The 26,043-nt window shown below is 38.9% G+C and overlaps 1 protein-coding gene across 2 annotated transcripts in view; it reads left to right on the top strand.

Annotated features, from left to right (window-relative positions):
• LOC129187454 (plexin-B1-like) overlaps nucleotides 1-26,043 on the top strand; it is an 84,614-nt gene that overhangs the window by 45,941 nt on the left and 12,630 nt on the right. The window contains exons 10-35 of one of the 2 annotated variants that reach the window (XM_054786771.1): nucleotides 2,194-2,302; nucleotides 2,739-2,847; nucleotides 4,024-4,695; nucleotides 6,784-6,882; nucleotides 7,005-7,127; nucleotides 10,629-10,722; nucleotides 10,805-10,974; nucleotides 11,949-12,100; nucleotides 12,165-12,270; nucleotides 14,422-14,558; nucleotides 14,641-14,814; nucleotides 16,506-16,725; nucleotides 16,800-17,042; nucleotides 17,496-17,672; nucleotides 18,404-18,552; nucleotides 18,637-18,737; nucleotides 18,817-19,034; nucleotides 19,118-19,296; nucleotides 19,395-19,461; nucleotides 21,021-21,167; nucleotides 21,257-21,425; nucleotides 21,982-22,085; nucleotides 22,191-22,275; nucleotides 22,481-22,653; nucleotides 23,239-23,399; nucleotides 25,023-25,170. In XM_054786771.1, coding sequence (XP_054642746.1) covers nucleotides 2,194-2,302; nucleotides 2,739-2,847; nucleotides 4,024-4,695; nucleotides 6,784-6,882; nucleotides 7,005-7,127; nucleotides 10,629-10,722; nucleotides 10,805-10,974; nucleotides 11,949-12,100; nucleotides 12,165-12,270; nucleotides 14,422-14,558; nucleotides 14,641-14,814; nucleotides 16,506-16,725; nucleotides 16,800-17,042; nucleotides 17,496-17,672; nucleotides 18,404-18,552; nucleotides 18,637-18,737; nucleotides 18,817-19,034; nucleotides 19,118-19,296; nucleotides 19,395-19,461; nucleotides 21,021-21,167; nucleotides 21,257-21,425; nucleotides 21,982-22,085; nucleotides 22,191-22,275; nucleotides 22,481-22,653; nucleotides 23,239-23,399; nucleotides 25,023-25,170 — 4,286 coding nt within the window. The remainder of the gene's footprint in view (nucleotides 1-2,193; nucleotides 2,303-2,738; nucleotides 2,848-4,023; nucleotides 4,696-6,783; nucleotides 6,883-7,004; nucleotides 7,128-10,628; nucleotides 10,723-10,804; nucleotides 10,975-11,948; nucleotides 12,101-12,164; nucleotides 12,271-14,421; nucleotides 14,559-14,640; nucleotides 14,815-16,505; nucleotides 16,726-16,799; nucleotides 17,043-17,495; nucleotides 17,673-18,403; nucleotides 18,553-18,636; nucleotides 18,738-18,816; nucleotides 19,035-19,117; nucleotides 19,297-19,394; nucleotides 19,462-21,020; nucleotides 21,168-21,256; nucleotides 21,426-21,981; nucleotides 22,086-22,190; nucleotides 22,276-22,480; nucleotides 22,654-23,238; nucleotides 23,400-25,022; nucleotides 25,171-26,043) is intronic. The other variant, XM_054786782.1, reaches the window with a different exon arrangement.

The following is a 26,043-nucleotide window of genomic DNA, read 5'->3' as shown; positions in this document are numbered from 1 at the left end:
CGGGAGGCGGCATTGCCTCTTGTCCATTCATTTTCAATAGAACCTGGGCGATTGGGCGATTATTGCGAGTCAACGTCCAGCCAAGCGACACGTGAAATTCCTGCGTGTGAAAGTTTGTGCTCATGCATGTCATTGTGCCTGGCTTGTGACGCGATCTCAAAAAGTTGAAAAATGTTCAGCTTTTCATCGCATTCGCCCAGACGAGGACCAATCAGCGGGAGTTTCGTGGATGGATTAATGAGCAGACAGGATGCTAATCAGTACACTCTCACAGGTAAACATGGAGGAAAAAGTAGTACTTGCCGCGTCAGATTTCCCAGAGCTAGTTGACATTTCTTAAAAACAATACAGAGATATAAAGAAAAAAGCAACGGCATGGGAACATCTTCAATACTAGCAAGATCCAGTCCCGGTAAGATTATGCGATGAACACCGGCCACTTTTCCTCCTCTGAACTACTTTGACACCCCAAATTCCCTTCACATCTGACAGCCAGTCGAAACTGTGGGAGAGTCGTTCAATTAATTCTAGATGTGAACGCGTTTCGCCAATCGCAGTTGTTTGTCGCCTCCCATGTGTGGCACCCTTAAGTCAAGTCTCAAGTTAAGACAAGACAGTTCAATGCAACAAGTACTTTTTGCTGTTTCTTTTACTTTTGTGTGTTTTTTGTGATACCACTGCATAAGGGTACCAGTGGAACCAAGGAAGAAAAATGTTATAACCATAGAGCCAGAAATTTTACTTACTGCGGCACAGGAAAGGGACTGGCTGTTCAGTACAATATGAGAAATGCAGTGAATTAAATAGCAATTATATACATACTGTAAATTCTGGTGTATAAGCCGCACCCACTAAATTTAGAGGAAAAAACAGATATTTGTTCAAAATAGCATATTGTGGCACGCACGAGTCCGTGAAGATCAGTCAGCTCTTTATTTGACAGGAGCCAATCATGAGCTATGAAAAAAGTCACAACAAGCTTGTCAACCCATTGGAAATCACAGGAGGTCATTACTCAATATAAGAGTCTGACTCACGGTTTCATCTTACAAACAACATTAAACTCATCACGCAGCAACTTAACACTCAAACGTTATAACTTAGAAATACAAGTTTAATATGAAAAAATATATATTTTAAAGTTTTCCCATAATGCATTTTGTTTGAGAAAACCATTTAATTCGAGGAGCTACGAAAGCATAGAAAATGGTGCTGCAATGCTGCTTCTGTCCACCAGAGGGAGCCAGAGGACCCTAAGCCCAAAGCAAAAAGAGGGAAGCTGACGTCATGGCAGCGGCCCAATGAATGCGTTGCTCAGACGCAATGCCTTATAGGAAAACTTTGTTTTTTAATTTCTAACTCATATTGGGACATGTTTGTATATTTGTATATATACCTTTTGAGTGTTAAGTTGTTGTGTGATGAATTTAGTGTTGTTACTAAAGTGTTCTTTGATAGATGACAGCGTGAGTCAGACTGTTATGCTGTTATACTGGTATATATACTAATGACCCCCTCTGATTTCCAATGAGTTGACAACCTCGTTGTGAGTACACTGATAGCTCTTGATTGCCTCCTGCCAAAGAAAGGGCTATCGTTTCCTCACTGCCTCGGCACAGTATTTAAACAATTAGTAGTAGTTCTGAAGTAAAGGAGATGTCACAAGATTAGAATTTAGCCATAAATTAGCCGCACCGCTGTACTGTATAAGCCGCAGGGTTCAAAGTTTAAGAAAAAAGTTAAATGGTCACGGTAAACAAATTTTACCAATCAGTTATAATAGAAATACAATATTAATTCCAACGGTACCAATAAAACGCCATTAGGTGCAGTGTCGTTCTGCAAACTTTGTTCTCTCTGTCAGGCATCTTCAAAGACTGATTACTTATACTTTATTTTACTTTCATTAAACAGTGGTTAACTTGTTTGTTTTTTTTTACTCACGTGACCGCTGAAAATGTTGAAATGTTACTTGAACTATCTGTACAGCTAATAAATGTTTTATGATGGTCACAGGTTAGGACTGGAACAAATTAATAGTTTATTATTTATTATGGGAAATATTGTTCTGCAATTAGAACCATTTGAAATTGTGTTTTATTTTACCTATATTGAAGTTGCAATTGGGCAAAAGCCTAAAATACATAGGGAAAAAAAAAGTAATCATGAAAAACTGATTTGTTTCTGATGCAGAGTTCGTGATGGTGATCTTGTCCCTACGTTTCCTGAACGTGACCGTTGCAGAGACTGAGTTCACCTTGTACGACTGCAGCCTGGTACAGGAACTCTCTGGACGACGGCCGTGAGTGTACACACCCACACACGGCATGTGTCACCACACAGTTTTTATCACGCATCATGTGCTATCCTGCCTGGGTGAGACTGTTTTTATTGAGCAGGAAGCACAATAATTCATTCATGAACAGCTGTTATAGACATTGTGGTCTGTTTTTTATTTTTATTTAGCATGTGCAAGATTGCGTAATAGTTTATAACATACAAGGTCATGATGCATATCAGCAAAAGACAAGCAAAATCCAGGAAGCATTAAGTAAACCATGCACAACCACAAAAAAGTCATAAAAAAGTAAAGCATAAAAACTTATAAACGTCATTGCCTGTCCCAGATAATGCATGTGTGAATTAAGGTATGTTTTAGGAGATGTTTTATGGTCTTTTATTTCACTGGCATTATTCACAAATTGCTTTATTGTTAACTTTTTTTTTTTTTTTATCAGTTGCCAAAGGTGTGTAAGCAGTCGCTGGGGGTGTAACTGGTGTATTCATGAGCATGTCTGCACGCATAGACACACCTGCAGCCAAGGAGTCACTATTTACAACCAAAATGTGAGTCAAAGGCTTTTCATTGTTGTGTACAGCATCTCACAAAAGTCACATTTCAGCAAGCAGTTTTATTACAGTAGTACAGGGGTATGTCTTCTTAAGGGACTACTAAACAATGAAACTTGAATATATTTTAGAGCATAGGTATCAAACTCAAGGCCCGGGGCCGGATTTGGCCCGGCATATAATTTTATGTGGCCCGCGAAAGCCTTGAAATAATACATGTCAAAAGGACACTTATTTTAATATTTAAATTTTTTTTTGCATATATATTGAATTTTTTTTATGAATATTAATTTGTATTTTACATGATTTTTCATTATTTTACTTTTATACCATTGTAAAATTAGTATTTATTTATTTATTTATATTCTTGTATTTTTATACTGTATGTATGCTGTAATTTAGTATTTTTTTTACTTGATATAAATATATTTAAATAAGTGAATGTTTTAATATATAAAAAAAATTTACAATAATATAGAAAATGTAATATTTAAAACATATTTTTGCAATAATTTAATAAACATTTACAATAAATAATAAAATAATACATTAAAGTAAAAGCAAAATATTACCAACAAAAACAACATAAAAATGTATTTTTCTTTAAATCAAAAAGACAATCTTTCTTGCCAAATGTATTTTTTGTCAATATTGACAGAAAACCTTATATTTTTTTGCTGTCAAATCCAATTTAAAATGTCTATTTTTTAAATTAGTTATTAATGAAAAATTAATATAATAATTATGAACGAATTTCTAAACTTGGACAAAATTTGGACATGTTCACTGTAAGGTGTACTCACTTACGTTGTCAGCTATTTAAACAATAATGGTTGTGTTGTCTCATTTTCACTGGATAGTAAGTCTGTACTGCTATCCAAGCTGTACATAGACTACTCTAGTACTAGTACATCTAAGTTTAATTTCCAATGTTTTGTCTCTTGAGAAGATGTTTGCTTAAATATGGGTTGTACTCACTTTTGTTAGAAACTGTTTTTGCATCACACCACACGTTTGTCTATTGGCTTCGCTTGTGTACATTTTCCATTCCCAGTCTTGCTTTATTGTTATTATTTTTATCGTAAGTCTGCTCATTTATCCTAATTTTTGTCCTCCCTTGCCTTTTTTTCTGTTCCTTTCTTGCTTGTTCATTTGCGCTTCTTCATTGACAAGTTCAAACCGCCGGCACCCACCTTCCCACCACCCACCAGAAAACAGACCACTTTACTCCCGACTGTGACAACCGCTACTACAACAACAGTAACAGCAACACAGCCGCCATCCACCATGCCTCCTGCTACCACCACTGCAGCTGCCACCACAGTGACAACCCTCACCGCTCTTTACAGCGAATCTACATCACGCCTTCCGCAGGACATGACTCCCACCTTCACGGGGACCACTAGCCTGCACACGGATGTCAGCGTCACAGACGGGTCCCCTTGTCTGACCACAACCTCTCGTTTTTTAGAGGATGAGACTGTTGATTGGCTGATCCAAATTACTGACAACACATCTCGTACTACATCACCAAGCAGCACAACTGGCCCAATAGACACTGAAGCGGAGCCTTCTGGCTCTTCCTCTGGTATAAGCTCAACCACATCCAGTGAAGTTGGTACACTAACTGAACTAGCTGGCAGTGATTCCAATGAGGGGATCCTTGTGGTGAGCTCTGAAGAGAGTGATGGCTCTCTATGGATGAAGGAGTGGCCTGAGGTGGAGGCAGATGGGGAGTCACTCCTTCACGAAAACCTCACCTTTACACAATCACCTGACACTGTTATTAAACCCAACATTGATGCAAATGACCAAGGAGATTCCTCTGTTGGTTCTTACTTGATGGTGAGTTCAGAAGCTGCAGTTTGTATACATCTAATTGTCAGCCGCTTACTTGAATTCCTTTGCGTCTTCAACTAACATTATAATACAGTCAAACCTGCTTCAGTCAGTCTCGTTTAATCGTGTTGAACAATTCATCAAGTTCTGGTCCACTGTGTTGTTGTTGTTGTAAGTCGACGTCAACGTACATGATCAACCACTTTTTCTGAATACAAAATCATTGTATTTCTCAATACAAAATCGGGATGAACAGAGGGTGGTATAGCCTTGATGATTATGTTTACTTTAAATAGCGCAATCCAAACCTGCACTTTGCACCCTAAAGTGAGGGACATTGTGCAAATTCCTCAGCAAATGAGGAATTTCAATTAGGTTCAATTATAGTATCTTCAATTAGGTGTTGAAACTTTCTCACCTGTACGGGCTGATGTCAGCAGGGGCTTTTTTTGAGCTGACAATCCCCCTGGTCAGAGCAGCCATTTGAAAGAATGGTGCAGCAACTAAGAAGTAATGTGGCCTCCTTGTGCCTTTTGCCGCTGAGAGGGTCGGGATGGGTCCTCCATCTTGATGACGTGCTTAACAGAGACACTGAACAGGATACAGTGGTGTGATGGGTTTATGATAATAAGTTTTGATAATGACACCAAACCGGGAGAGCAAACCGATACTTTGCATGTGAAGTGATGACAGATGACGTACAGCAGTGAAAGGAAACGTGGTAATGCAAAAGAAGAATACATTAGAAACTTGAGTGTAAATGGAATAAACGGTCAACAAAAATTAAGGCTTGCCAGCCTTTCCTCTCTTCTCCGTCATCCCCGGCACAAGCAAATGCACAGCATTTATTGCTTCCGCATACGTAAGCATATGTTTTAACCTGGACACGCCGCTCTGAATGATGACGTCACTAAGCGTCACCACTACTCCACCGTAAACTACCAGGCATACAAAACATCCTTACTTTGCATACCTGTATAGTCCCCATAAATGTCACTTAAAAGGAGTTTCAAATAAAGACAGATGAGTTAAATATGAATACTGAATTAAGTGAATTAACCACTTGACCAAAAGAAGAAAAAGCAAATCATCTGTATTTCACAGGTCCACCCATGACCACCACATACCCAGAAGACGATAACATCACAGACACAGACTATTTTCTTTTTCGTCTTTATCGAGTCTTTATCAGTAAAAGTGCTTAAAAAAAAACACAAATCCATATAAAGCCTGCCATGCTACAATCAAAAGCCAAAATGGAAAATAGTCAAAATGGCATAAAAATACATCTACAAAAATATTTTGGTAATCATCACTAACATTATTGTCAAATTTTCTCATGTGCACTCTTTAGTATGGAACCAGGCCAGATTTCTTCTCACCAGAGGCATATTTCCCAAAATTTTAGATAGGTCCTGGAAGATAGGAACCGTATAAAATAAAGTGCAAGATCCACAACCAAACCCTATTGAACTTCCTAGTCGCTACTACACATCGCATTTCTGTATCATATTGCCCTAACTCATTGCATTAATGTACACTTTACAATTGCAGGCATCACTTGTGTTTCGGGCTTTCTTTTTTTTTTGTTGCTGAAAATTTGCTTTTCACACCCATTCCTTGACTACATGACAGACATGAAGTTGACCTCTGCGCTTGGCAAATGTTTAACAATGCTCAGAGCACTACAAAACCTTAAATGTGAATGTAAATGATATTTAAATTTGACACACCTTCCCACACACTTTATGTGGATGTAGCGACGCGCTCGTTAAGCGCTGACAACTTGTCTCTTTATGTTTCTTGCCGTAAATCAACATGCAAACTGTCTTTTTGGAAACAAAACACTCCTTTCAGTGTATTTAGGGAAACATATAATTTTGTGTACTGTTTGATAAGATTACATTCATCTGTGATAATTAGTGGTAACTCCATCATTGTCAATGTCCACAAACTGAACCAGATTTTCTTGAATTCACCATTGTTGCATTTTGCCTTTTTCGGTAATGACTTTCATAGGGCTTCTGATTGACTTTTAAAGTGCCAGTGTATTTGTAGATATACTACATAACCTAATATTGACATATATTTCAGGACTGTCCTTGTGTGGAGAAAGTTCAGGAGTCGTCTCTCCTTCCTGTCAATGTCGAGAGGAAGATCACGCTAGTAGGACGACACCTCCACCTGTTTCAGGTCGTTTAACCATTCTCATAAGTTGATTAAGCATATTATTTATGAATATCTCTCTGTTTATTATTGACATACCACTTCTGTGCATGCCTTAAAAAGTTAATGCTTCTTTGAAATACATTTAGGATGAGAATCTGGACTATGAATGCATGCTAGACATTGAGAATCGGTCAGTGGTGGTGGAAGCATCGGTGGAGCCAGATGACAAACAGCAGTCAGTCTTCTTGATCACTTGCAAATCACACGAGGTCAGAACATCTTTTTTTTTCTTCTTAATTATCACTTATTCCTATTCTTATTCTTAAATAGTATTATAAAGAACAACGTTAAGAAAGCAGACTATCCTCCCTATTTCATGGTTGGAAACACTTACAGGAATGACATGAATGCGGTAGCTGAAATGTTAAATGAATATTTTGTAAATATTGGACAAAAACTGGAAGAGGAAATTCCAAAACAAGACACAATTGATGAAGGGATTGATATTATCGATAGGAATCTTAATTCTATGTTTCTCACTGCTGTAACCAAAAAGGAGATCACTGACATTGTTAACCATTTTAAGGCAAAAACATCAACTGATTGTCATGGAATCGAAATGGAAACAATTAAAAGGGTCATCAATGAGATCGCAGACCCGTTAACATATATTAGTAACTTATCATTTCAGACTGGAATATTTCCAAGCAAAATGAAAACAGCCAAGGTGGTTCCAATTTTCAAAAAAGGAGACAAACACCAATTTACAAATTATCGACCAGTTTCCTTGTTACCACAATTCTCGAAAATTGTGGAGAAGCTATTTAATAATAGGTTGGACAAATTTATTAATAAGAATGAATTATTGGCAAGTAGTCAATATGGTTACAGAGCCAACATTTCAACTTCTATGGCACTGATGGAAATCACGGAGGAAATCACTACTGCCATAGACAACAGAAGATGCGCAGCTGCAGTATTCATGGATCTGACAAAAGCCTTCGATACAATTAATCACACTATTTTAATTTCAAAATTAGAAAGGTACGGAATTAGAGGTTTAGTCTTAAATTGGGTTAAAAGCTACCTAGCAAAGAGGAAACAATTTGTAAAGCTAGGAGAATATACATCTGGGAGTCTACACAATACGTGTGGAGTACCACAGGGGTCCATACTGGGACCAAAACTGTTTAACTTGTACATTAACGACATTTGCAAAGTAACTAACAACTTAAAATTGGTCTTATTCGCCGATGATACCACTGCTTTCTGTTCTGGTGAAAGCACACAAGAACTCATTAAAAAGGTCAAGGATGAAATGGTCATATTAAAGTCATGGTTTGACAAGAATAGATTATCTCTGAATTTAAGTAAAACTAAAATAATGCTATTTGGTAATAGTAGAAAGGACACGTACGACCAAATACAAATTAATGGAACGGATATTGAAAAAGTGGAAGAATATAAATTCCTTGGGGTTATAATAGATGAAAAAATGAGTTGGAAATCTCATATTAAATATATACAGCAAAAGGTGGCGAGAAATATCTCTATATTGAATAAAGCAAAATATCTTCTTGATCAAAAATCACTCCACACTCTGTACTGTTCCTTAGTATTACCATATCTAACGTATTGTGTGGAGATATGGGGAAATAACTACAAAAGTAATCTTCACTCACTCACTGTACTGCAAAAAAGATCTGTGAGGATAATTCATAATGCCAAGTATAGAGAACATACAAACCCTTTATTTTTAAAATCACAGATATTAAAATTCGCAGATTTAGTACACTTTCAAACCGCTAGAATAATGTATAAAGTTAATAATAACTCGTTACCCAAAAATCTAATCAAGTATTTCTCAATCAGAGAGGAGAAATATGATCTTAGAGGAAAATTAAACCTAAAACATTTATATGCGAGAACAACGCTGAAAACCCATAGCATTTCCGTGTGTGGAATTAAATTATGGAACGGATTGAGTAAAGAACTCAAACAATGTACAGAGATGAGCAAATTCAAAAAACAATACAAGCAGTTGATGTTTGCCAAATACAAGGCAGAAGAGTCCTGATTGTTCTGTCAGGTTTGTTATTTTATTTTATTTATTTATTTTTTTTATTTTCTATTTTATTTTATTTTATTTTATTTTTTATTTATTTAATTAAATTTTATTTGTTATTTATTTATTTCTATTTATTTATTTATTTTTTTTTTTTTATAATTTTCTTTGTTGTGTTTAAAAAAAAAAAAAAAAAAAAAGCTTTGTTCTTATTTATTTATTTATTTATTTAGTATTGTCATCATATTATCATTATTATGAATGTTCTCTCTTTTTTTGGGGGGACGGTTATCTCACCGTTATCTATTATGTGTTATCCTGACTATCACTGAAAACATGACATGGAATCCAGGAAGTGAACTACATGTACTGTACTAGATGTAGAATGGATGGGGGGTAGGATTAAATAAGCTTTGCTTCTTCCTACTCCTTTTGGACATGTGGAACTGTCAAAAAATGATTCACGAGATGTATTTCATTGTAACCTTCATGTTCAAATAAACTAAACCAAACCAAACCAAACCAAACCTGTGGTCAAAACATAACGAGCGACCCAAATGTCAATGAAATAATGACATTATGTTTGCAAAAAATCAGTAAACTGAACTTTATTGCTAATATATTATTTGCGTCAATACATCTCATTAATTGTTATTTTTGTTGCTTGTCACAGTTAAATGTTTCAGATCATCAAACAAATTTAAATATTAGTCAATGACAACACAACTGAACACAAAATGTAGTTTTTAAATGAAACTTTTCATTATTAAGGGAGAAAAAAAATCCAAGCCTACATGGCCCTGTGTGACAATGTGATTGCCCCCACAACAACATCCAAAGAACTGCAGGCCTCGCTTGCGTCAGTGTTCATGACTCCACCATAAGAAAGACACTGGACAAAATTGGCCTGCATGGCAGAGTTCCAAGATGAAAGCCACTGCTGAACAAAAAGAACATTAAGGCTTGTCTCAATTTTGCTAGAAAATTGATGATCCCCAAGACCTTTAGGAAAATACTCTGTGGTTTGAGAAGACAAAAGTTGAACTTTTTGGAAGGTGTGTGTCCCATTAGATCTAGTGCAAATGTAAGGCCGCATTTAAAAAAAAAAAAGAACATCACACCAACAGTAAAATATGGTGGTGGTAGTGTGATGATCTGGTGCTGTATATAGAACGGCCTTTCAAAGTTCTCCAGAAGTCCCTGCTACTGCCTCAAGATGCTGCTCACCACAGAGATTCCAGGATTTCATGCGAAAACTTGCAGAATTTGTGCGTTGTGCACTCATTGGTAGCAGAGGCCACGCACGTCACACGTTTCTGTAGCGAAAGTTCCTCCTACACTAAAAGTGCTACGTCATGTCTGCATGCTCCCAAATTCGCACTGAGGCTGTACTCACCACGTACGGATCCCCAAATTTTGCCCACGTTTTTGCAAGTCGACAGCACGCACTTGCAAGTACAGCAGGTTAGGACCGCTGCTTCGGCCCAACCAGTTATTGGGTTCACTTTTTCACAAAGGGCCATGTGGGTTTGGATTTTTTTTCTCCTTTAATAACAAAAAGTTCAGTTGTGTTGTCATTGACTGATATTTGCATTTATGTTGATGATCTGAAACATTTAAGTGTGACAAACATACAAAAAAAATAACAAATCAGAAAGGGGGCAAATACTTTTTCACACCACTGTATGCTGTTCTGTTGTTTCAGTTTGCTTATTCTGTGCTGATGGAGGAATACCCAGCTGAGATCAACGTGAGGAGGAAAGATAACTTACCCATCGACAGCGCTGATGATCTTTTTGGTTAGCACGTACACAGGAAGTATCCTTGATCTTTGTGTTACAATCATATTTCCCATCTAAGCTCTCTTTCTGTTTCCTTCAGTGACTCTGTTCAACTGTGCCGTGGGGAGGTCCGACTGCAGTCGGTGTCGTACTGCTGACCCCAAGTACGGCTGCGTGTGGTGTGGCGGTCCTGCCGACTCCCACTGTGTCTACCACCAGTCTTGCACTGATGACGTCAATCACACATGTCCTGCGCCTGTCATTCATTTTGTAAGGATTTTCAAAATAATTTTTAGTAGGGCTGTCACAAATAACACGTTAACGGCAACAAATAATTAATTTAATTAATTACGTTACAATTTTCAGTGTAATTAATGCATGCGCATCATGGCAAGCCAACCTCCATGTTATGACGGCAGACGGTGGCACTGCGTAGCATCCTCACAGAGTCACACAGAGTCTGACGCTCTCTTATAACTTTATTGGGAATTTTTGCGAGATAACGTAATAACTTTTGCAAGACCTCACAAAAGTTTTGTGACTTATTGCGACCCCAAATTTGTTCATGGACTTCCTCCATACACCACAAACAAGAAGTCATGCTCTAAGTTGTTGCACTAACAACATCATTTCTCAGATTCAGTGGCCATTATCAGCTATTAAACCTCAATGGTGACACTTTGATCAGGAAGAAGATTAGATAGTATTTCTTCTAACGTTTAGGAGGTACAAACTGATTAAAAATGCTGCTGCGTCAACGTCTGCTACTAGCAGATGTTTGTGTTGAATTTCCAAATTAAGAGCAGCATATTTGTTGAGTTTCTAACAAGACCATGTTTATGTATAGGGCAAGCAGTGCACATGGAAGAACCATCCATCCATCTTCTACCGCTTATCCGAGATCCGGTCGTGGGGGCAGCTTCCTAAGCAGGCTATTTGGGAGACATAGTCTCCCCGAGGCCTTCTACCGGTAGGACTTGCCCTGAACACCTCCCCAGGGAGGCGTCCGGGAGGGATCCTGACAAGATGCCCAAGACGCCTCATCTGGCTTCTCTCAATGCAGAGGAGCAGAAAAGCAGGCCCTCCATAGTCCTTTTGAATAAATGATTTTATAGCTATGGTGTGCACTTAACACCCCTGAGACATTTTCTGTATAGCACAGGCTATGACTATCTATGTATGAATGAACTGTGATCTGATCTCTGTGATCTCAAATATTTATTGCCTTTTGTCTTGTGTTACAGTTGGATCCTGTGTCGGGCCCTATAGAGGGGGGCACCCTGGTGACTATTTCAGGCTCCAATCTCGGCCAGAGGGCTGAAGACATCCAGAACTCCGTCACAGTTGCCGGAGTTTCCTGCAGTGTCATCAACAGCAGATATGAAGTCTCCTCAAGGTAAGTATGCCGAAACATGAATTAGCGTACAGAAGCTTGCTTTCGACACAAGTCTGTTGTATAGGATTGTGTGTGAGACAACGAGCAGCGATGGAGAAACAAGTGGTCAGGCCTCAGTCCGAGTGAGGGGAGGAGCTCTTGGATGGTCGGATCAAACTTTCAGCTTTAAGGTAAATACAAAAACAACAGCAGTTGAACTGGACTTTGTACAGATGGCATTTATATTATTGGACTAAATTAGGTACAGCTTCAAAGTCAAATGAGATCTAGTGCCTGCATTGGTATTAAAGGTCCCATATTATAGTGTTTTTCAAAACTTTTAATAATACATTTTATTTAGAAGCACTTTTTGAAAAACTCAAAGGCACTTTACAATAAAGCAAGGAAATGAAATCAATACAATGTACATTATAGCAATAAAATACAGAAAATATCAATTATAGAGTTAAAATGGCAATAACTAAGTACTAAGTACTTAGTAAGACTTTTTTGGAATTTTGCCCATCTTCCACAATCCTTATGTAAGACATGAACACATGTCTTTCTCTTTTGTGGGCATTCTAAAGATACTGTATAAAAACCGATAAAAAGATGCGGTTCATTATTGCACGTAATGGGACACACCTATGCCACCTACAAAGGCCGCTACGAAAACACCTCCAAAACCTCCAACAAGGTTTTATGTTTTACATACATGCTGTGACCATGTAGTAACAGGTACCTTCATGATAACATGTAATGCTTACAGTATTTTGCCTTATTTTGGTCCTTTTCAGCATTACCTGAACTTCCTTCCTGGATGCATTGATTTCACATAGCAACATCGAAACAAACGCTACACCTAGCATTAACTATTAACATTAACTGTGCTCAGGTTTCACATAAGAATTGTGGATGATGGGCAAAATGCCAAAAAAAAGTGCAGTTAAAAACAGCATGACAGAGCTAACAATGCAGTTAATGGGACACACCTACGTATTTTGACTATAACTATATAAGTATTTTGACTATATTTATATACATGCTGTGACCATGCAGTAACAGTTACCTCAATGATAGCCTGTAATGCTTAAAGTATTTTGCCGTATTTTGATCATTTTAAACAACTTTTTTCTTGGACTCATTGATTTCACAGAGCCCATATAAAGTATAGGAACTAGCACTACTTCCGTCAACAGCAGCAGCATGTCATGCATGTGTCTGTTTGCAGCTACTAATCAACCTAAATATATTTGGATATTAGTTTTGGTGCATATTACCCAGCCCCATATGCTAACGAGCTGTGTTTGACCATGCCTGCCCTGACAGAGTGTGTGGCTCCAAGAAACACTATTGTATTATCCACTTTTTACATATACACTGTAATTCTGCACTTGTCCAACGTAATAGATGCCATATATCACATATTAAACTTAGAACTCCCACATTTTTAACTGACAGATAGTTGGAAGAGCTCCAGGCTGTAAGATGTGTAGCAAAGCTTACTTTTTTACAAAGCTGTCCTTGGTGAAGTAGTGGGCTTACCCACGCAGTGGGCTAATCCAGCTAGGGACGTGCCAGAGGTGGTATTATTTCCATAAGGAAGGAGGTTTTCCTTCATGACGTCATGAACTTCAAAAGCGACCTTTTGAGCACCTCTTCTTTCAAAAGTGTTGCAAAAAACTGAGGGATATTTTTATCATTTTCGGCACTTATGAACAGGTTTTAGGGACATATCACTGTCAGAACATCATTGAAAAATCAATTTTGAATGCATCTCTTATATTGGATGTCATTATTAGAATTTTGGATGATAACTTCATGTTTAGAACATATTTGCAAAACAAAGACATGGATGGGACTTTCTGATGTTGAGTTCACAGGCACCAGTTCTTTTGATCTCTTGAGCCTGGTTCAGATACATGTAACAAAACAAAGAAAGCGTTGTTGGGCGGAGGCCAGATGATTTAAGAGCTTGCCACGAAAGCATTCCCTTGGTATTTATTTATTTTTTTGGATTAAGCTTGAACATTGCGCTACTGGTGTGGTCTGTTTCTGATGCACGCCCGTTTCATTCCATGCTACAGTTTTACTAGGCACCACTTTCAATGTGTAATGTAAGTAAAAACCTGCTGTGCAATGAAATAAAATCCCATCTCATTAACTGCATTTATAGTAAAGACACACGCAGTTTTTAGTTGATTGGCACAAAGTGACAAGTAAATCAATGGTTTACAGGCTGTGAAACCCGTCAGTGTTTCCAGTATCTTCTGGTGTGTTTTATCAAATATTTTTTATTTTCTCTTGGTATATTTTTAGCACTGTTTCTGTTTCATTGCCAGGATCCCACACTGACTGGCATCACTCCCCAGAGAGGACCCAAGGCAGGGGGCTCGTCCGTCACCATCAAAGGTCACGGCCTTAAGACGGGTCACCCAAGTGACGTCAACGTCCTCATTGGAGGAGTTCCATGTATGGTGTAAGTGTCACATCACCGCCTTTATCGAATAACGTTTATTTCATATTTATTTACTCTTAACATGTGAACTGTCTTTGTTCAGACTCAACATTGATGAGGATCAAATCTGCTGCCAGACCAGAGGAAGCAACAGGACTGGAAGACACAGTATCACGGTGCGGTTTGGAGGGGCCGAGCGCCACCTACAGGGTGTAGTGTATCATTACACCCCTAACCCAAACATCACAAGGGCTGCACCATCCAGAAGCTTTCTTAGGTGACTTTAAAATGTCTTTTTTTTTTTTTTTTTTTTTTTTTTTTTTTTTTTTTACCAATAGCATGTATGCATTATCGTCCTTTTATTGTAAAGATCAAATATTTTAGACAATAAAAATACATTTGTAGTATATTTGTATTATGTTATATTACTATATTTATATTATTCTATACAATCATTATATAATAATAATAATGTTAATAATAAACACAATTAGTAATTCAAATTAAATTATATAGTACATGTAATGTCATTTTCCTCGGTTACAGAGCAGAATGATTTTATTTACAAAGTAAATTTTTTAATGTTTTGCACTAAAAACAGAAAACGAATCTGTGATCATTTTATACAGTATTTTTTGTATCCATGGTTATTGCGCGCGCATGTGTGTGCGTATGTATATATAAAAATAGCGCGTTAACGGCGGGAACTGATATATTTCATTAATTACGTTTTTAGTGTCATTAACGCACACACATCATGGCAAGCCACGGCTCTCTATTATGACAACAGTGTAGCTCCTCACAGAGTCACACAGTGTCTGATGCTCCTTTCTAACTTTATTCTGACCTGAACACATCAACAGCAGTGCAATTCCAACACCATATATGTACCTCCTACTCCAAACAAACACGTCTCTCGTCCATTCATTGCAACACTTCCTCATTGCCACAAGACAGAGCACGAGATGCATTCATGGACATTCCAACATCACAACCACATTTTATTGTGCGCGTATGGGTGGTCTAAATAAACAGAATTGCAATGAAAATCAATAAGCGGATGTTCTTATCACTCACTTTGTAACTCTTAATGCGGAAGTACAATTTGCTGAATATGAGTGTGCTCGGAAATCCCAGAAAATTCACTCAAAACATGTCAATTCAACTTAAATGACGTGGTGTCTTTGAATGCAACTCCTCATTGCTCATAACAACACAGTTAAAGCTTATTCAAGCCTACACCCCATCCATTTCATATCAGTTGCAATACATTTGTTCACTTCCTGTATTCCAAATGTACTCTATGCTAGTGTAACGGATGCCAGCCTATGAGGCTGTGCAAGTGTACATTGGTAAACCTCACTCCCTCTGCCTTAAGAGCTCCGCTGAGCATGTGGTCGACAGTCTGGGCTTTTGGCCGTGTGGTCAGTACTCTCGTCTCCCATTGCGAAGGTACTGTGTTCGAGCCCCGGTGCGCATTTTGAAAAAGTAATTTATTGAAAACAACAATGAAACTGAAGTAGGCTGTTTATCAGCTCATCAAAAGCTTAAGACCATCGCTCAAAAAATAACAAAAAACTCTCCAAACCAGGACAAAAAATTTTCTCACTAGGACTCAGTCATGAGTAGCTCCACCGTTCTTGTTAATCACTTCAAAAATGGGTTTGGGCATGCTTGATGTGAGTGTTTCCAGGAGGCTAGTGGGAACATTGCTCCAAGTGGTGAAGATGGCTTCACAAAGGGCATCATCTGTCTGGAACTGATGGCCATTTTTTCTCATTTTTTATGTCGTCCATTTCCAAAATAAATATACTGAATACCTTTTTGTTGTATTAATGTTGTAAAGTCAAGCAGTTTTCTAACTGCAACATCGCTGATGCATATGGCGGATGCCATTGTGCAAAATGTCACCTTGGTTAAAAAAACAACCATAGCATCATCTATCATTCCTTTTCTTTCTTTCTGCAGTGGAGGCAGAATCATTCGAGTGTCTGGTCAAAACCTGGATGTGGTCCAAGAGCCAAAGATGCGGGTCACACTCAGTCCACCTGATTCTCTGCCTCCCAGGAGGAGGCGGAGCATCAGTCAGGTGAATAAAGCACAAGACCAACAGAAGCCACTGAAGCGACGGCGGAGGATCGTCCCGGAGGTGGACTGCTCTCATGGTGCACTCTGCCATGTCAAGCAGGTCTGTTTAAGTAAAGAGACAAATCCCTTTTTTGTGTGTGGTACAAATGACCATTCTTTCCGTCCTTACTCCAGTATGAGTCTCGCTGCACAGTCAACAGCTCCTCCCTCATCTTGTGTCCAACGCCGGCCGTGGGTCCGGATGCCAGGAGAGCCAGGGTCAAAGTTCATTTCTTGTTGGACAGTCTCCATTTTGACTTTAACACTGTGGGCAGTGAAGCTTTCAGCTATGAGCCCAACCCCAAGCTGTACATACTCAACCGGAATGACCCTGACAAACCGTACCACCACAAACCTGGCAGCATCATCTCTGTTGAGGTGGGTATGAACAATGGTCATTACACATGGACTATGGATGATATTCCGGTAGGAAATTATGTTATTAGCAATTTTGTGGTTAATTATTTATATATATATATATATATAGTTTTAATTTTGTAAAAAGGCTAAAAGAACGTGCAAATATATATATATATATATATATATATATATATACTTAAAGACAAAATGTTGTCTTATTATTAGTGATTAGTCAACAATTCAGATTTGTTCCTTTTGCATTGTTTCTTTTTTGCTTTATGTTTTCCATTTTTAATTGTATTTCACAGGCCAATAACATATGAACCTTTAATATTTATATTTACATATTTATTTTGCATTCTATTTTAAAGTTTTCACTGTATCGAACAAGGGTTATGTTGCATTGTAAAGCTTTATCCTTAAGCAAGGATCTTTTTGTTATCTTGTTCTGTGTCCATTTGTACCATCTAGGGAGAAAACCTAGACCTGGCCATCTACAAACACGAGGTGGAGGCTCGAATTGGGCAAGGCATATGTTCCGTGAAAACCCTGACCCACAATCATTTGTACTGTGAACCACCAGCCAAACAGCCATCAGTAGCAGCCAGCCAGAAGAAGGATGTTATGGACAGCCTGCCTGAGTTCACCGTGAGTTTGATTTATCCATCTTCTATACCGCTTATCCTCACTAGGGTCGTGGGTATGCTGGAGCCGATCCCAGCTGACTCCGAGCGAGAGGTGGGGTCAGGCCGCCAGTCAATCACAGTGTACATATACTGTAGACAAACAACCATTCTCACTCACATTCATACCTATGGACAATTTAGAGTTGCCAATTCGTGAGTTTGATATTTTAGTGAATAACTTATTTTTACACTTGTATGATTGCTTGATTGCTTGCATCCATCCATCTTCTAGACAAACAACAATTCACGCTCACATTCACACCTATGGACAATTTAGAGTCAGCAATTAACCTAACATGCATGTTTTTGGAATGTGGGAGGAAACCGGAGTACCCGGAGAAAACCCACGCCCGCACTGGGAAAACATTCAAACTCCACACAGAGATGTCCATTGGAAATTCAAAACCAGAACTTCCCGATCTCCTGACTGTGTGGCCAATATGCTAACCAGTAGGCCACCGTGGGACCCTCATTGCTTGCAGTAAAAGTTAATATATGTTTACAAATGTTGACAGTTTGATATACGAACAGTATTTTAGATGGGGAAAATTGAAACAAATTAGAGTTTGAGGTTCTGTTATACATCCAGATTTTCACGCTGCTCTGGTATGGGTCTTGGAAAATATGGATCAAGCTGTATTTCAGTATGGTGCATCCGTTCCTAAAATTGGAAAATTGTTTCTGTTTTTCCAGGTGAAAATGGGCAACTTGAACTTCTCCCTGGGTAGAGTTCAGTATGACAGCCAAGCACAGTCCATATTCCCCTTGGAGGCTCAGGTGGGAGTTGGGGTGGGAGCCTCCATAGTGGCTCTCATTGTGGTCATTATAGTCCTCATTTACAGGTAAATACATGAATAGGCAAGTACCATGGACTCATTTTTTGATTTGTTTCTCACTCATCAATATGTGGTGTTGTTGGTTGTCAGGAGGAAAAGCAAACAGGCAATGAGGGACTATAAGAAGGTGCAGATTCAGCTGGAGAATCTGGAGACCAGTGTGCGAGACCGCTGCAAGAAGGAGTTCACAGGTACTATTTCTTAACATTCTAAGATTATTAACTCACAGTCTGGATCTGCTTTGACTGTATGTATGTTTTCTTCCTTCAGATCTGATGACAGAGATGATGGACATGTCCAGTGACTTGGTGGGCTCAGGCATTCCCTTCCTGGACTACAGGGCCTACGCCGAGCGCATTTTTTTCCCAGGCCACCAGGAGTCACCACTGAGACGGGATCTGGACGTGCCGGAAAGCCGCAGGCAGACTGTGGAGCAAGGCCTGGTTCAGCTGTCTAATCTGCTTAACAGTAAACTGTTTCTCACCAAGGTCAGCCGTCACCATTATACATTTGTCTTTCTTCTTTCATTTGTTTTCCTCATTCATTCTTCATGTTCTTATTCATCTTGCAGTTTATTCACACTTTGGAGGCCCAGCAGACATTTTCCCCAAGAGACAGGGCCTATGTGGCATCACTGCTGACTGTGGCGTTGCATGGTAAATTGGAGTACTTCACGGATATACTGAAGACATTGCTCAATGACCTGGTGGAGCAGTATGTGGCAAAGAACCCAAAACTGATGCTTAGGAGGTCAGAACGACATCAAAATTGTCCATGTATTTCTAAATAACGAGGGCTTAATGTAAGTATTGTGATATGCTTATTCTTGTATTCAACCTTTTTTCCAGAACTGAATCAGTGGTTGAGAAACTTTTGACAAACTGGATGTCAATTTGTCTCTTCAACTTCTTGCGGGTAGGTTGTATTTTGTCTTTTTACACTCACTGAATTGATTTACCTGAAGTGCAAAGAGGATGGTGCGTTAATTGGAAGCCGAGGCTGTTATTTCCATCCATCTATTTTCTATGCCGCTTGTCCTCACTAGGGTTGCAGGGATAGGCTGGAGCCTATCCCAGCTGACTTTGGGCGAGAGGCGGGGTACACCCTGGACTGGTCACCAGCCAATCACAGGGCACATATAGACAAACAGCCATTCACACTCACATTCATACCTATGGACAATTTAGCGTCTCCAGTTAACCGAACATGCGTGTTTTTGGAATGTTGGAGGAAACCGGAGTACCTGGAGAAAACCCATGCACGCACAAAGAGAAAGATTCAAACCTCTAACCATTAGACCCCCGTGTACCCCCTGTTATTTCCAAAATGTGAAAATTCATTCAGTATGACAACACAATATAATACCTTTAGAGAATAAATACACTGGATGTCGCATCAAGCTCTCAGAGAAGAGCTGTACTGTCTAGTTTGTCCCACCTTCTCTTTGAGCATGAACTGATGAAGCCTTCTTGGATGAGAGGCAAAACGTCTTCTAAGAGACCCTGAAAAGTCCAGTTGCAATCGATTCAATGCCCAGAGAATACAGTAACCTGGATGAATGAGAATATTCACAGGAATATAACAGCTGATCATTTTTAACTATAATAATACAGTATTTTGGGTTGTCTGAGGAAGTGGAAAAGAAAACATAGTAGCTCTCTTTGACCACATGGTCAAGTATAGTAGCAACAGAACCAATGGTATAGTAGCGGCAAGGCACAAACTGCTCAGCCAGCATTAGTACTGCTTATGAGTTCATTTTAAACAACAGAACTGCAAGTGGAACACACATGACTTTCACACCAACAGTTGAGTAGCGCAACCAACATATTTAAGCGCATGCAATAGTAGGTAAAGCTGCTGGATGCTGACCATTCATAATACAGTCGTCCCTCGCTACATTGTGATTCGAACATCTCGCTCTCGCTCTCGCTCTCACTCTCACGGTTTTCAAAAATTTATTAATTAATTACATGACCGCTGTTTTGTGGTTTATTATTAATGGAAAAATATGCATATTTAAGCAAATTGTATGTATCCATGGCCTAAATTACACATTTTAAAGCAAAAAATGGCAAGATTAACAAAAATATAAATATAAGGCATTCAAAAGATGCAATATGATGTGTAACACAGTATCTGTGACTACTTGTTGCATGTGCCTTTTAAGAAGCGAGGCGTGTGAAGTGATGTGTGTGACGTCAGCTAGCTAGAGTTCACTGGGGCTGCAGCCAATTAACCGTGATAAACGAGGGATGACTATACTTCAAATCCAGCTACTGCCATCTTGTGGAGTTAATAAAATCATGGGGGAGTTACCTACAGCCATAGCTGCTAATGCCATGTTTTTTGCTAATTAGAGACCCCAGTTGTTATTTACGTTAGTAGACCACGCACCTCTAGACTGTGCGGTGGAACATATTCAGTATGTTCCATTCCGATATAATTTACTCTCTATATTAATTCCTTTCCAGGAATCAGCAGGAGAGTCCTTCTACATGCTGTTCCGGGCAATAAAGCACCAGGTGGATAAGGGACCAGTGGATGCCGTTACAGGAAAAGCCAAGTACACTTTAAACGACAACCGTCTGCTACGAGAGGATGTAGAGTACCGTAGCCTGGTTAGAGCACACACTACACTATATAAATACCATAAAAGTGAAAATACTGTAAAACTCTTTGTGTTGAAATAACAATTCTGTTTATGCAGACCCTAAATGTTGTGATGCCCTCCGCCAGTGGAGGCGCCTCCACACAGACGATGCCCGCCAAAGTGCTGGACTGTGACACCATCACCCAGGTCAAGGAGAAACTTTTGGACCAAACTTGGAAAGGAACATCCATCACCCAGAGGCCACATGCTGACTCCTTACACCTTGGTAAGTCTCTGATAAGAGGTGCTGTGTGCTTTTCTTTTTTCAGGAATTAATTGTAATTTTGGTGCAGTTTATATATATGAACAAAATTGCACTAGAGTACATCACGTTTGCTTTTGCACAATTCAACAGGAATAAACACTTATTTAATCCTACCCCTTCTCCATGTGTCTGCAATTATATCATGATAGTTTGTTTGCTTCCTGTGCGTAACATGTACCAGGTTACCATTTTCTTAAAGAGGGGGGAAAAGGATAAGAATGTGTCATCGTAAAGTTTATACATAAAATTTGCGGGTAGCTTATTCAGTAATAAAGAATAAAATCCAAATATTGTATCAGAATAAAATCAATATATATACAATACCTTAAGTAAATAAGAAAACAAAGGTCTGTTAGATGTATCGATAATAGCAAATTAAAAACAAATGTATATACATGTACATACAACAAATATGCACAGGAGGATGCAAATATAGACACAATGTAGGCACCTATTGCAGCATGTGGAGAAATGGTGGTCAAAAACACCTCATCTTTGTCATTATTTTCCCACCCAGAGTGGCGCTCAGGTGTGGCTGGTCACCTGATCCTGTCAGATGAGGACCTGACCTCAGTGGTGCAGGGGTCCTGGAAGCGTCTCAATACATTACAGCACTACAAGGTCAGTGTCATCTTCAACGACTGGAGTTATAACTCAACCCGAAGATTCTATTTTTGGATTTTATCCATTCCAAATGTGGTAATAATAGTGTATTTTGTGGTGTAGGTCCCAGATGGGTCAACGGTTGCTCTCGTCCCAAGAAACGCAAAAAATCACCTTCATGACAGCCATGATTACATGCCTGGAGAGAGTAAGTTGCTGAAAGCTATAGTACTGAGTTTAAATTACCAGATGAGGTCGCTGTTTGACTGTGCACTGTACCAATGTATATTATCATTGTAGATTTAGTCCTGAGAGTCACCATTAGTTTTGGAGTTAACTTTGCACAGTAAACTATAGAAAATGACCACAGATAGCAATAATAGTGGATGTATTGTTTGTTTCCCCCCCATCAGAGACTCCTATGCTGGACGACGGTGAGGAAGGAGGCATTAAGTTGTGGCATCTGGTGAAAGCCAGCGAGGAGTTGGAGCTGCCCAAACACAGGAGGGGCAGTATGAGGGAGAAGGGTGGGGAGAGAGCCAAGGCCATTCCTGAAATCTACCTTACACGACTTCTCTCCATGAAGGTAACCCAGCATTTGTCACACATTGCATTGTGGTCTTGTTCTCTGCCAATGTTTTAATGCCTCCTTACTTAGAACAACTTTTTTTAACATGAATAATGGTGTGGATTCCATGAGAAAGTGGAAAGGAAAATGTAGCTCACTTTGACCGCATAGTAATTTATAAACAAGTACAATATATTACACAATGCATGACAGTTTCCAAGAAACATTTCCGCCTGTGTATAACAACAACAAAGTGAAACAAGTGAATCAATTCAAATACAGTGGTGTGAAAAAGTCTTTGCCCTGATTTAATTTTTTTTTTTTGCATGTTTGTCACATTTAAATGTTTCATATCATCAAACAAACTGATCATCTATCATCAAACTGATACTGATACTTGATCATGATTGCGCAACACGGAACCAATGTTGTAATAATGGGAAGGAGTAAACCGCTCATTGTTTCCAAAAATAATTCTCTTTATTTGAAATAGCTACTGCTTACACAATTTCTGTCCATGAAGGCAGCCCAGTGTCACATAGCACGTAGTCGTCATAGCAGGTTCTCTGACGTTTATGAATGTCTATTTTGCTGCCTTGACAGGGCACGCTGCAGAAGTTTGTGGATGATTTGTTCACGGCCATCCTCAGCACCAGCCGTCCCGTCCCTCTGGCTGTCAAATACTTTTTTGACTTGTTGGATGAGCAGGCCCTGCTGCACAACATCACCGACCCAGAGACCATCCACATATGGAAAACCAATAGGTAACTGGCTCGCTGTTTTGAGGCAGTTCTGGTTAAGAAGATATACAGTGATACTTACATGTAATTCAAATAAATAAACACTCACAAAATTGTGTTGAAAATAGGTAATACATTTGCTAAAAATGTAAAGGATAGCAACCCCAGAAGACACTTTTATACTTCTACTATGGGATATACCATATTGTACTTTACTTACTGTACGAACAATATTTAAATATAATTGACAATATAATCATTGTCACCTTGTGGTGTTTTATAAACATTTTTGGAATTACCATAGTGACGCGGATGTAAGCTATTTTTCTAGAAAAAAAAGACTTATATTTTTTTTAAAAATCTTATATTTTTAGAAATGTACCGTAAATTCTGGACTATTGAGCACTGAAATAAGCCGCACCCACCAAATTTAAAGAGGAAAAAAAAATGTGTGCATATATAGGCCGCACTTGTCCATAAACCACAGGTGTCCACTTTGCAACATGGGATATTTACACAGAAAGACACACTATAAATCTTGCAGTCACTCAGTGTTCCCAGCCTCACTCGTTAGCTCCGGTGAAACGTGAAATGCTTTTTTTGTTGCAGTTCAACAGCACTCCAAGCAGCTGTAGTAATTCTACATTTGATCAAACTTACTTAAGATTTGTCAGACGAAAACATGATCACTGCATAAGGCTTCAAAATGTGATATTTGCTTCTATTGCGGAAATGCACAACTTTCTGTTTCAGCGCTCTAAGCATCATGGGAACTGTAGTTCTTTTAGCCATAAATTAGCTGCATCATTGTTTAAGCCGCAGGGTTCAAAGCGTGTGAGAAAAGTAATGGCTTATTGTCAGGAAATTCCGATACATGTGCAAACTTGACTGGTGGCGCCAAACATACTTCTCCCCAGTTGAGTTGAGTAAAAGCTTTTCTTTCTGTCAGTCACGCATACCAGTGACCCGGAGAGATGTAGCCGCAACACAGAGAACGGCTGTGGGGGGAAAAACGTATCTCATAGGTTGTTAGCAAGTTAACGAACAATAGAGGAGCTGTAATGATGCTAATTTTAAGATGATGGTAAGTATGACGCAGTCATCATAGAGCTAAGAAATACTGTACTGTATATTCTTTTTTTAATACCATCTACCAGTTGGTTTTTCACTGATAAAACATTTTTCCAAGGATGGGTTGCGAAAAAGCAGGGCTGTTTTATATTCAGTGTTGTCTTATATTCAAGCTAATGTATTACTTTAAAGCAGTGCTTCTCAAATAGTGGGGCGGACCTCCCTGGGGGGGACATGAGAGGCAGGCAGGACTTTCAATATTAGTGCAGACCTGCCAACATGTATTAATTTGTCGTACTCAGCATGCAATTTGACTCTTGAACACGCTCGTATGTTTCCCTGCTCTCCATCATATTACATTTCACTGGTTTCAGTTTCAAGTTCAGTCTGTACAGTCGAGAAAAATAAATAGATATTAGTTTCTCAATTGTATTTCAAATAGGAGGGGCGTGAAAATATTTCTATCCCCCAGTGGGGGCATGGCAGAAAATAACTGAGAACCACTGCATTAAAGAACTCTCTAGTTTGTTTGTTTAGAAACGTAATAACTTGTGATCTCTTTGCGTCACCAAACAGCCTACCGCTGCGATTTTGGATCAACATCTTGAAGAATCCTCAGTTCATCTTTAACGTGCAGACATCAGACCATGTGGATGCTGTGCTCTTTGTCATTGCTCAGACGTTTATGGATTCTTGCACCATAGCTGACCACAAACTGGGACGGGTAAGCTAATCAAACTTCACTTAGCAGAACAACCAGCAGAACATGAACCAAGAACATTGCAAAACTGTTAATTTAATGGCAAAGTTGCTGAGAGTACTTAACGTCTCAAATGTTGAGCCTCCTTTTGTTACCTGACCTATTTACCGTCCAATAGTACTATATGACTATTAGTACGAAGGTACTAAAACCTAGATTTAATTTGATGCCTGCGTTAATTTGATACAAATACATGGGAAATGAATTGTTTAATAATATATATTTTTTAGTTCAAAATAACACAATTTACAAAACAAAATAACAATTAACATTTTTTTTTTTATTGAAATGTATCGTGTACAAACAATATAAATTGAGAGTCTGGGATTATGATAGCACAGGTTTTTCCAACTTGCAGCACTATTAAAACTACTTTGACAAAAAGAAAGGAGAGGGGATCTGTTTGTATTTTATGTGACTGCCAACGTTTCAATTGCACTTTATTTACAAAGCACATCTCCACATATTGTGCTCATTTGTCATTAAATACAGGCATCGTGTTTGAATAGAACACTTATAGAAATACAACGAGGGAAAGGCTTCTTGAGACGTCATCTGTACTTCTGTGAAGAAGGTGTCGGACGTTTCGCTCCTCATCCGAAGAGCTTCGTCAGCGGACCAACAAGTGCTGGTAGCCTAGGCTTTAAATACAGTAAGAGTGGGCGGAATTGGTGTGCCAATGCCCTCCTCCTATTGGTTTCTTACACTAAGGCTGGGAGGAGTTGTGGTCTAATCCTCTCCTGCTATTAGCACCTCCGATCAAAGGGAAGTGTAGCTACCTGTAGTTGGGTATGAACGACTCTGATACTGGCTCGTTAGCATCTATTGTTCTGGCTC

Source organism: Dunckerocampus dactyliophorus, chromosome 1 (genome assembly GCF_027744805.1).
Source record: "Dunckerocampus dactyliophorus isolate RoL2022-P2 chromosome 1, RoL_Ddac_1.1, whole genome shotgun sequence".
Taxonomy (NCBI): domain Eukaryota; kingdom Metazoa; phylum Chordata; class Actinopteri; order Syngnathiformes; family Syngnathidae; genus Dunckerocampus; species Dunckerocampus dactyliophorus.
Note: the sequence above shows the minus strand (reverse complement) of the source record. Positions and strands in the feature narration are given on the sequence as shown.